Source organism: Nuphar pumila, chromosome 10 (assembly GCF_984573655.1).
Source record: "Nuphar pumila chromosome 10, dmNupPumi1.hap1.1, whole genome shotgun sequence".
NCBI classification, from domain to species: Eukaryota; Viridiplantae; Streptophyta; class Magnoliopsida; order Nymphaeales; family Nymphaeaceae; genus Nuphar; species Nuphar pumila.
Window position 1 is genome coordinate 31861619 of NC_143258.1, and position 12178 is coordinate 31873796.

Consider the following 12178-nt stretch of genomic DNA (forward strand, 5'->3'; position numbering starts at 1 on the left):
ATTGTCGAATCATTCGGCAGAGCCAACGGTGAGGGCGACGACCGTCGCCCCCGTCCCCTTTTCTTCACTCTGGTTTTCCCCTTTTTCTTGAAAGGGGGAAACCCTAATCTAAGTCCCCTTTTATGAAAAGGGTAACCCAGTTTTATTTTTAAGGAATCAGTTTAGTTATTTTTTTTAGTGGATTCATAAAATGCCTTTGGTTTTTTTCAAATCAGAGGCTCTATTTTTCGATTTTTCAAAAACAGGCATGTTCTCTGGTTAATTCTCGAGACAGGGTCATATTTTTTTGGCTTGTTCAGAACAATCTTAAAGTTTTTTGAAAATTACAAAAGACCTAGAGTTTTCTATTTAACTTAAAGTTTTTTTATCATGTTCTGGATTGCTGATTTTAACCAGAAATGTTTCTGACTTTTCTGATTTTGCAGAAAAGTGGTTATGATTAGCAGGAATACCTCATACAGGTTTGGATCTGGATTGGGTCAAGTTGTTCAGGTAGCTTCTTACAAACCTTGGTTGGATCAGGTATAAATTTTTAGACCCAATTATGATTTATATCTTTATACTGCTATTTTTGGATCTAGAAATATTGTGTCCACATATATTTTTTATATACATTAATATTGTGTTCATATCTGGATTGAGTATGATCAAATTATTTTTTATATAAATCAAGTTTAATTATAAGATCTATTAAATATAGTGTATGTGTCAAGATTGAATCTCATCGGTATTAGATTAAATGTTTAGATCTATTAAGGTGACACATACCTTGATTTGATCCAGTAAAATATTATGAATATAATTAAATATGCATGGATATAGATAGTTCAAATTGATTGAGTATAGATCCAGTTGAATTAGTTTTTAGATCCAGACAATATTATTGGATCTTGTTAAATTTGAGTGGATCGAGTGTTGTATCCAGATAAATATAATTACCATATGGATATGGATCTAGTTTGATCCAGTTTTTTGAGATTGGATCCGGATAAGTATTATGCTTGGATATGGGATATAGATCCATAATTGATCCAAAGACAAATCTAAATATGTATATATATACATATACTATAGGGATCTATATTTGATCCAAGTTTATGTTGAATCTAGATACTATCTGGCCAGATATTTGGATTTAATAATGGCACATATTTTGTATGGATCCAAGATTGACATGCTTAGATCTAAATAAGTATAATACTGGATATTTAATATGAATTTATTTATATTTGTAATATGTGATTTTGAATATGGATTTGGATTATGGTCAAATCTGGTAAGATCCATGATTTTATGGAGATCCATTCTAATATGGATTATGTTGGACTTGATAGATAATAACTCAAGTCGGCTTTGGATATGGACTCCTACAATTCTAATAAATTCGAATATATATATATATATATATATATATGGTAATGAATTTGAACTTAAATGTTCAAACTTGTGATTTGATTAAAGCCATGTAATTGACTTACCATATTTGACATATTCAAATGATAATGAGATAACTCTCATTGAATATGGATCTGGTATATATCCAAACTGGATTTGGATATATGATTTATGCTTAACTTCATGATGAAGAAATCCAACTAGTATATCTAAAATCACATGATGTTGTGGCTTAATGCAAATATTGCTTAAATGCAATGCATTGAAAAATCGGGAGTTGAATTATAATTTTACACATGCATGCGAAAATATTTATATGTAATAATGATAAATAATCGTAATGCTCCCAATAGAATGAATGATGAATACATGAAAGTATATTTTTCATGTTTTAAAGTTTTACATGAAATGCTAAGTGATGTTGGTCTGTCACATTTGTGACAATTTGGATCCAGATATTTTGATATAAAATGATCAGATAGTGATCAACATGTGATAATGTACATGAAAAATAAGAGTATTTTGCTATGTTTGACAAATCACATATTTATGAATTAATAAATTTCATATTACTCCACTAGTGTGCAAGCTTATGGTATAGACATGGAAGAGCTCACATGACTATGTGAGACCCACATTATGATGTATTCATTCTTGATCATTGGACCACATGATTTAGTATGCAGTAAATCGCGAATACTTTAAATAACCTGATCAAATGTTATGATAAAATTCTATGACATGATGGAAAAATAATCTAGTTTGTGAATAACTTCATGATAGAGATATATCATGAAGAAGAAATTCAACTAGTATATGTAAACCCTCATAATATTATGAGTGCAATACATAATATGGGTGTTTACTCCATACGACAAAGTGAGAGATATTGGTATAGATCCACTGTGGTCAAATGAGTCTCACTTGAAATTCAATGACCCAATTGAGAAGTGGATATTGAGATATATACCACCAAGATAATGGTGAGCCCATTACACATTGTATTCTCAACATATTTGAGAATCCAAAAGCACAATTAGGGCTAAAAAATGACTACCCAAGAGAGGTTAAATTCACAACCCCTGCCTCTGCAGCAAATCACTGAAGAGGTCTCGATAAGTCTATCGAGGATCTCTCCTGAAGCAGTACGTTAATCAATTTCACACTCTTCTTCTCACACACCCCGACCCTAGACCCTTCAAAATAAGAGAGATAGGGAGGAGAAGGGTTCGGGTAGCATCCGTGCTTCGTCGACGACCGACGGTGGAGAGAAGGTGTGGAAAGTGGAGCGAGGAAGGGGAAAGGGAGAGAGAGAGAAAGGGAGGGGTCCTGTGGGTAGGGTAAGGTTCGAGATTTTTTTTTCCGTAACACTTTATATATCCCTTACGCTAGCCGTTCGATTGCTCTTAAAAACGGATGGCCAAAAAGGGTCAGATATAGCGTCTCACTAGGGATGGCAGTAGATCGAGCCGGGGGACAAGGTCTTTACCCCTGCCTCCATCCCTGAACGGGGATGGATTTTAACCTCCACCTCTGTCTCCATCCCAGTTTCATGTCCTCCATCCCTGGTCCAAACGGGGGCGAGGCGGGGCCCCGTTTCCCCTTAGTCTATAGTCATTCCTTAAAGGATTCGGGACAGGGTGGGGTGGGGCTAGGCGGGTATTGGGACGTGGACGAGTTCGGGGTGGGGAAAAGTAGGGGTGGCAATCGGGTCGGGTTGGCGGGTTGGCGTGTCAGCATACCTCAACCCGAACCCGACCCGTTTATTAAACGGGTCAGCTGTGGCAAACACGAACCCGACCCGTTTAATAAACGGGTAACCCGACACGACCCGCCAACCCATTTAATAAATGAGTTGGGTCGAGTAAACGAGTTTTCAGGTTCGTGGGTCAGGTTGGCGGGTTGACGGATCGGGTTGGCAGGTAGTCAGGTTGGCGGGTCGGGTTGGCAGACGGGTTGGCGGGTTGACCCACCCGCCTAACCCGTTTATTAAATGGGTCAGCCGGGTTGGCGGGTTGGCATACCGCCAACCCGAACCCGACCTGTTTAATAAACGGGTTATGCGGGTCGACCCGTTTATCAAACGGGTTGGCTTAAGCCCAACCCGAACCTGCCTAAGAGGCGGGTTGGCGGGTCGTGTCAGAAATTGCCACCCCTAGGGAAAAGCATAAGTCCATCCCCGCCTCCATCCCCGCACGGGGATAGATTTTAACCTTCATCCCCGGTCCAAATGAGGCGAGGTGGGGGTGGAGCCCCGTTGTCCTCCAGGTCCACTGCCATCACTACGCCTGACTATACGCCTCTCTCTCTCCCTCTCTCTCTCTATATATATATATATTTATGGTAATATTCGGACTAGTAAGAGAAGACCAACATAATTATTTTTACACAGAGAAACTACAAAAACAGTAAAATAAGTCATAATCTGAAAACAAATCCAATTAAAGGCATTGATACTTCGAAACAAGAAACCATATCTGTAAAGAAAGCTTCGAGCTCCCGACCGAAACGGATCCATTTGAAGCCCTAAGCGCAAGAAAAGAGCAACGGAGCAGCAGCCCACACCAAAAGGGTTAACCCCGTCATCCCTGCCAAATCCGACGGTCAATTTTGAGATGAACAGCAACTCCAAAAAGGTCGCGCGTGTTACAGGCACACGCTTGAACTACCGATGGGAATGCGTGTTGCTGAGCTGGCTATCGTACCAAGACGCCCGTAACACGAGGCAAGAAGAAAAACTATTGGTTGACCCCATAAGAAACACAAATTACAGAAATATCATTAAACTCTTGGAAAAAAGAAGCAGCACTGCCGGAAGTGGGTGGGCGGACTCGCCAGGACACACATTCATCTGGGTCGCCCCCCGGCCGGAGCTAGGTACACACCTCAAGGTTAGTAGTGTAAACAAGCCTAAGTACAAGTCAACTTTCCGATTATTATTATTAGGTTATCAAGTTCAATATAACACTAATCTTTTTCTTTTTTTTTTTAAAGGCAGACCCCCACAACTATACCATTGGGTTTTGAACCTGCAACGTCCCATTAAAACTTTTAAATTTATTATTTAGAGAGTAAACGTCAAGGCTTGTTAAATAAAAAAACGCAGCAACTTACAAATTAACAAGCTTTGTCTAGTGGCTTCCAGTTCCAATCAAGCGGTGGATAATTATTGAGTTGACACAAAAAATTGTTAGGGTTTTGGCGCACTGCTGCTGTGGCCCGACTAGCGACACTTCATAATGACTAAGCGCCTTTGAACAAAGTTACTGGCGGTGAAAATATGGGCGATATTTTTTTTTTTTTAGTTTCTCACATATTTACGTATCAAAACAAATTAAAAATATACTTTTAAACAAACATAGCTAGGGATGGCAGTGGACCGGGAAAAGCCGGGCCCCGTCCTGCCTCGCCCCGTTTGGACCGGGGATGAAGGGTATGAAACAGGGATGGAGGAAGGTTAAAATCCATCCCCGTCGGGGGTGGAGGCGGGGATGAACGTGCACTTTTCCCCGCCCGACCACTTTTCCCTGCAATATCCCCGCCACGCCTCATCCCTGTTTGAACCGGGGATGGAGGACATGAAACCGGGATGAAGGCAGGGATGAAGGATAAAATCCATTTCCCGCCGGGGATGGAGGCGGGGGTGGAGGATAAAATCTTGAGGCGGGGCGGGGGTGGAGACCTTGTCCCCTGCCCCGCCCCACTGCCATCCCTAAACATAGCATGCAAAAATTATTAAATTAAGAATTTAGGATTACACTGATATAGACATAAATACGTGAGAGAGGGACCACGATATTTGTGTAGAAACAATAGAATCCTTGACTCGTTGAACAGAGCCAGCCAGGGCCCAGGACAGGCTATGAAGAAGTATTCATCCACTCGGTCAGGAGTCTAAAGCCAAGACATCAAGCCTCAAGTTAGCCATATACACGAATGGCGCACTAAGGGTATTTTCGTCAATAAATTTCACGTGACAAAGGGGCCCATTGTCAGGATAGGGTGCAATCACATGGCACAAAATTAAATTTGTGCCATTCATCAGGCCTTGGGCCTTACAACTGACAGGCCTGTCTTTAAGATGGAGGGTGATCAGGTGCTTAATGCACAAATATATCTGTGCAATCATATTGCACCTCATCTTTTTCACTAGCAGGTTTCGGCCGTTTATATTTTTTATTTTTTTTCTTATGATTGAGGCGTCGCAGAAAAAAGAAAGTTTAAAAGAAAAAAAAATCTCCCCTCTCTCACTCTCGTTTCGTTCATGCGCCTCCACCCTCTGCCCCCCTTCAAAAAGTCTAGGGGTTTTCTTCTTTCTCATCCCAAAACCACACTTTCATACTCTGAAGGCTGAAAAAGGGCGGTTTTGCTCTTGCCGAATCTGGTTTTCCGTCTAACGGCGTTGGATCTCCGGCTTTCCAGGAGAACCACCACCACCTCCTCCTCCTCTCTCTCACTTTAGCTCTCGGAAGGCACCCGTTGTTTCTTTTTTCCCTTGCCTTTCTGACGCCCTAGGGTTTCCGAACCAGAGGAAGGGAACGATCGACCGAACCATGGTTCGACCGCGATTAGGGCAAGGTTGAGATTTGGAGTCAGGAATCGAGGGCGTCTTTGTTGGTGGGCTCGGCATGGCGCTCGGCGATCCGACGTCAAGGTGCAGCGTCGAATTAGGAATGTCGACGAGGTACGCACACGCGTCGGTCGCGAGCCACCTCGACGAATTGGCTCAGGCGGGCGAGGACGGGGACTCTGTTGGCGGCGGCGGTGCTTGTCAAAGACGGGACGCCGAAGCCAGTAGCAGCAGCGTCGGCAGCTCGACCGCCGCGGTTGGGGCAGAGACGAGCTTGGCTTACTTGCCGCAGACGGTCTTCCTGTGCGAGCTTCGGCATGATTCATTTGAAGCTCGTGTGCCGTCGGGACCGGCTGAGAGCGGGTTGGTCTCCAAGTGGCGGCCCAAGGATCGGGTAATCCGTCCATCAATAATTCCAAATCCCCATTTTCCAATATATTATTGCTAACTAGATTCTGTATTTTTACCTCCCGAATCTTGTTTGCTTTTGAGTAATTGAGCATTTGGTGTAATCCGTACACCATGAAACTTCACACTCCCGTGCTCTGATGCGCCTACTTATCCAGAAAATTGCATTGTGTTGTATGGTGTAATTTCTCATTTCATTCCTCTTTTTGAGGCATAAGTGGGCGCAGCCAAGCTGTGGTTAAGGGGCATACGAGATTTCGATTGAGATGATGAATCTCGTAAACTTTTGACTACTTGTACTACTTATTTTGCTGACTGTAAGCGGTTTTTGGTCTTTGTAAATTGTGGAGTCCTTCAAGGTGCGTGCAAGTATAGAAACAAACATCATGCTTTTGCAGCCATCAAACTAGTGTTTTCGGTTGATCATTTTCCTCCACGGCCAAAACCCCTCTTTTTGTTTCTGAGTTACGGGGTTCATCTAGAATAGTCTCTAGGCCAGAAACCCAAATTGTTTTTTCTTTAGTAGTAACATGAAGCCGAAAGTGATTTTACATAAAAATGCAACTCTTCAAACATGAAGAACATAATAAAGAAGTAAACTGCAACAGGGGACTCGTTATCTCTTGTTTGTCATTATATTTATTATCCATCTCCTTTTCTGGAATCTCAGTATGAAACATTAGATTGAGACAATTGGCTTCTGTGCGGCTAGTCATCATGTAACCTAAATAACGAACAGTTCAATAGATATGCACAGGTTGGTTCTTGGTTCTCCATGTTTCATTTAAAATGTCAACAATAAATATAGTTGGAAGGATTCTATGTACTGAAGGAATGCAGTATAATCTTAGAGAATGAACACAAACATATACAGTTGCGTAGGCATGTCTTCATAAAAAAGGTCAAATTTCTTTCAGCTTTTGTGTGTGCATGTGTGTAACGCTAAATCTCTGCATTTGTTTTTGTTGGGGGCGGGAGATTAGATTTGGGAGAAGATGGATTAGTTAGATGAAGGTCATAATTTTATTGGCAGTTGTTTCAATTGATAATAATGAGGAAAACAGAAATCTTCTTTCTCACCTATGACTATGAGGGTATTTCAACAATGTGGTATGTTCTTGTTGCTCCTCTTTAGACATTGCTTATGAAGACCTACCTCTTCTGATGAAAATAACCATTTTACAGATGACATTCTGGCTTTTGGAGTGGCCTTAGTAAACCTGCATGTGGAGAACTTGCTAGTTGAAGATTTTTGGTGCTGCCTGTCTTAAGAGTGCAAATATACACACAGCCTCTTAATCTTTCAAACCTGAAGAAGTGATTAGGGTGTTGGCTGTGTGTATTCTTGGGTGTTCAGCTAGATACCTACTGATGAAGTGCTTGAGGCTTTCCCTTACATCAAAAGTGGTGCTTGCATTGGCCATAAATGATAGAATACCGGAGGAGGATTTATAAATATAATGCTAAATATTTATATGTGGCAAACATGGTTGCCAATGAGGAAGTGGAATTGAGAAACAATAGGGGAAGAAAAAACAGAAACAAGAGCTTTTTGAATCTATATGAAGCAGAAATAGCCAGAAAAACCTTAAAATTTGAATGGTGAAGCTTTTTAAAATAAGAAAACAAAAAAAACTCAAAATTTCTACCATATAATATTATTATTACATCCATGATTAGTCAAGAAAACTTAAACTTATTTATTAATTGTAATACTAAATTAAAAGGTTAAAATCAGTATGAACATCTTAAATTCAAACAAAAATTATTACTCACTAGTATTATAGTAACAAAGAAGCGGTAACTAATGAAGAAAATTTAGCATAACAAGTTATTTGTATGCAAGTACGTATAGTATGCGCATTCTTATAATTGGAATCAAATGCTAAACTTTTGCCTTGATTTGAGCTTTCAAATGAAGTGCATAACATGCCTTTCATTCTAATTAAAAACACATCTTTTATGTAAAAAGCTGAAATAGGAGATATCATTCATAGCCTCTCTTCAATTTAGTTAAAGCGATTAAACTCAATCTTTTTCTATATGAATTCACAATTTCCCAATTTGTGTGAACATTGCTTTTTAATGAAAGTAGAGTTCCTATATCTAAAAGTCTTATATACTTAAGTTTAAGCATAGATGTGCAATAGAAAAAATCTAATTTATGCATTAACAACAAGTAAAGTTTAAGTGTCTAAAGTTCAAAAACTCATTAGTCATTACATAATGTCATCAAAGTTCATTACATAAAGGTTTCTACAATAAAGTCACAAAACACATCCGTTATTGTCATTGAATATTCCATGACCATGTTCCTTGTAGGAGACATCTTGTGGTAGTTGTGTGGCGAGTCGTGCCTGTGCCCTTCTTCTAGACTGGCAAGAAACTTAACACATACATTGTTCGAAATATGAGGGCAGCAATATAGTCACAAAAAGTTACTTTGGAGGCCTTCAATGTGGCATTTAAAATGATACAAGCCCTCGTGAAGTGTGTAACCACAAAACCCACATTCAATAAATTTTGCCAAAAGTCAAAGACTTCACAGTATTCTCATGCTGGGTTATCAATATTTTAGGGCCGGGCCATCGCTAGATGTAATCACCACAAACACAATTAATCCATTATAATTTATAAACACAAACAAAAATATCATTATATTGCATAAGGTCATCATAATTCATGATTATATAAAATGGTAAAAGTTCTATTGCAAAAGCCGACACACGTTAGGACCAGGCAAATTTGATGGCTTCACCACTCCACTTAGGTTCAAGCATGGCAAGTTTATCTCAAATGGATGACGATTCCGCAAAATATTCTCTAATAGACATCTCATTTTGTCGAAGAGTCAAGGCCCTTTTTTGAAGATAATATTTGTGAGACAAATGTTTTGAAGTATACATTTTTTCAAGATATTCCCACGCTTGAGAAGCCTTTTTGAAGTTAATGTTGGCATTGATTCTCGTCTCTACAGATGAGGAAATCCATGATAGGATTTTAAAATTTCTCATCTCTCAATCCTCATGCTTCTTGGAGTATTCTTCAAGAGCCTTATTTCTTTCTTCAACTTCAAGAATTTTGATTTCACATTTTTCTATCAAGGTGATCTTAGGCTTCGGTTCCGGAATCAAACCTTGGACATAACCCCAAAGCCCTTTTCCTTTGGTATGGGCCTCCATGTTTCCGACCCAAACATGATAGTTGGAGCCATTAAGTTTGAAGTCAAGAGAAAAATGAGTCTTTTTCACCCATTAAAGAAGAGATAAGAGAGAAGAGAGAAAAAAGTATGTACCACAATAAGATTTTTGATCTTACTTGGTGGAATACGCTTCTAAAATATTGAATGAAGAGAAGACTCTGCGTCAATCACCCAAAAATTGAAGGCACGTTTTTTGAAGCACCCAATAGCGTGAATAGCCACACAATCTTCTTTCTTCAAACCAAGATCTGATACCATGTGAAAATGTGTACAAAGAGACAATACACATACAAGTACTAATACCTCACAAGAGATGTGCACAGAGGCTCTCAAATAACAATTGAACAAATATGCACAAAGGCATAAAATAATACAAATATGCACAATGGCACGTAAAGAATCTCTATATTCGAAAAGAGAAGGTGCTTGAGCTCTCAAGCTTATTACAAATACAAGGGGAAGTCCCCTATTTATAATACACAAGAGGAACCACTTGGAGGGGCTCCAATGTGGTCGTTCGAGCCCCTCCAACGGTCACATTTGTGATCGTTGGAGGGAGGCCCAAAGACTACATTGCCCCCCCCCCCCCCCCCCCCCACACCAAGGTGGGTACAAAAAGAAAAAGAAAAAGAAAAGAAAAAAGAAAAGTAAAAAATACAACCATATTTCAATTGAAATGTGTAAAAGGTAAAATGACAAAAATACCCTTTATCGGGTTTTACAAAGAGTGATATAAATATATATATATCTATGTATATATACATAGAGATACGTATACATATATGTAGGACATATATGTATATGTATCTCCTATATATATATATATGATACATTGAGTACATTTTAACAGGGACCTCCACGGTTTTACCAACCGAAGGCCTGCCAATGAGCGGTCGGCAATGGAGCGGTTTTCCCTTGGCCCAGTAAAAAAAAATAGTTAAAGTTCTAACATTTTATGTTTTAATACTTGAATTTATTAAGCTTAAATAGTGATAGCAGTTGACAGCTTATCCATATTGTACAATCATTGCAAATTGCTTGCATATGTTCCAATAAGAAGTTTGATTACCTGGTAGTTTCCACTTGCACTTCCATATGTTTCCATTCATGACTTTTATCATAAATATGAAAATCAACTATTGCAATATACATATTTGGCAATGACCTTGGCTGCCTAAATATTTGTCGCTGGGCTACATTAGAGATAAGGTTCATGAGGTGTTTTGTCTTCTTTTGAAGTTGTCTCACAAAGGGTCATAAAGTACTTCAGTCAATGATTTTGTGTAATTCTATTAAATTGTTGTTGAGATTTCATTTCTGTAAACCGTTATTCCTTCTTTATTGGAAATTAAATACATTGTGTTATTGCAGATGAAGACAGGTTGCGTAGCACTTGTATTATGTTTAAATATTAGTGTAGATCCACCAGATGTTATAAAAATATCTCCTTGTGCAAGGATGGAGTGTTGGATAGGTATGCAGCTACATGCATTTCCTTTAGTTTGTTGTTTGTGTTATGTTTCTACTTAAAGTATTTTCTACCAAGCTCTGTTACGTGATATTATGCCTTATTGTAGATTGCAGCATGTAGTGTATCTATCTGCTTGTGTTTGTCTATACTTGTGTCTGTGTTTGCGTGCCTAGAAACTAAGTATGTTATATGTAAAAACATTATGAAACTCAAACTTTCTTTGGAGAATGCATTATAAGAGCATATGTGTGCACTGTAATGAAACTAAAGTGTGCGCAAGTAAATGCCACTTAAGGGTTACAAGGGTACAAAGTGTGCACAAACACCAAAGCCACACAAGCTTTGGTGTCCCTGTGTCCAAAATTTTTAAAATTGCGCCGCACCCGCACCCATGTGACATAGGTTCAATTCAAACATGGTTTTGTCTGCATCCACTTGTGCTATAAGTTTGGAACCTAATATAAAGAATGCTTAAAGCATTTACAATGTCCTACAATAGACAAATACAAGAGAGAGAACAAGAGAGGAGTCCACTATGGGACAATACTACAAGCCTTAAAAGGCAACACATAAAAAAATATGAGCTTTATTAGAGAGGAGCTCTAAAGCTTAAAACTACAAGAGGGGAAAGCTCTTATTTATACAAAGTGAAAAGGGAAAAAAGGGAGTACCATTGGGGGCTCCCCACATAGTCGTTGGGGGCCCCAACAGCTCTATGTGGGGCCCCTTTTGCATGGAATAAAAAAGCTAAATGAAAAAGAAAATACAAAAATTTAAATAAAATAATCTATCCTAAAAATAAATAGTTGTTTCTAAAATAACTATGAAAAAAGACAAAAATACCCATATTGGGTATTATATATATATACATGTATTTTAACACCCCCTCTCAAACTTTACGGGGAGATGACCAAAAGTTTGCTAAGAAGAAAATTGAAACGGGGAGCAGAAAGTGCTTTAGTGAAAAAGTCCAATTGATATTCTGATGTGACATATGGTAGGGCAACTGTTCCTCTTAGATATTCATCATGAACATAGTGGCAGTCCATCTCTATATTTTGGTGCGCTCATAGAATGTGTGATTGTTGGCGATATAAATTACACTTTTGTTGTTACAACATAGCTTCGAAGC

The 12178-nt window shown here is 38.9% G+C and overlaps 1 protein-coding gene across 1 annotated transcript in view; it reads left to right on the plus strand.

Annotated features, from left to right (window-relative positions):
• Window positions 1-5653: 5653 nt before the first annotated feature.
• The window catches only part of RAPTOR1 (Regulatory-associated protein of TOR 1), an 85440-nt gene continuing 78915 nt past the window's right edge, over window positions 5654-12178 (plus strand). The window contains exons 1-2 of the mRNA XM_090018906.1: window positions 5654-6359; window positions 10947-11049. Coding sequence (XP_089875032.1) covers window positions 6024-6359; window positions 10947-11049 — 439 coding nt within the window. The 5' untranslated portion in view covers window positions 5654-6023. The remainder of the gene's footprint in view (window positions 6360-10946; window positions 11050-12178) is intronic.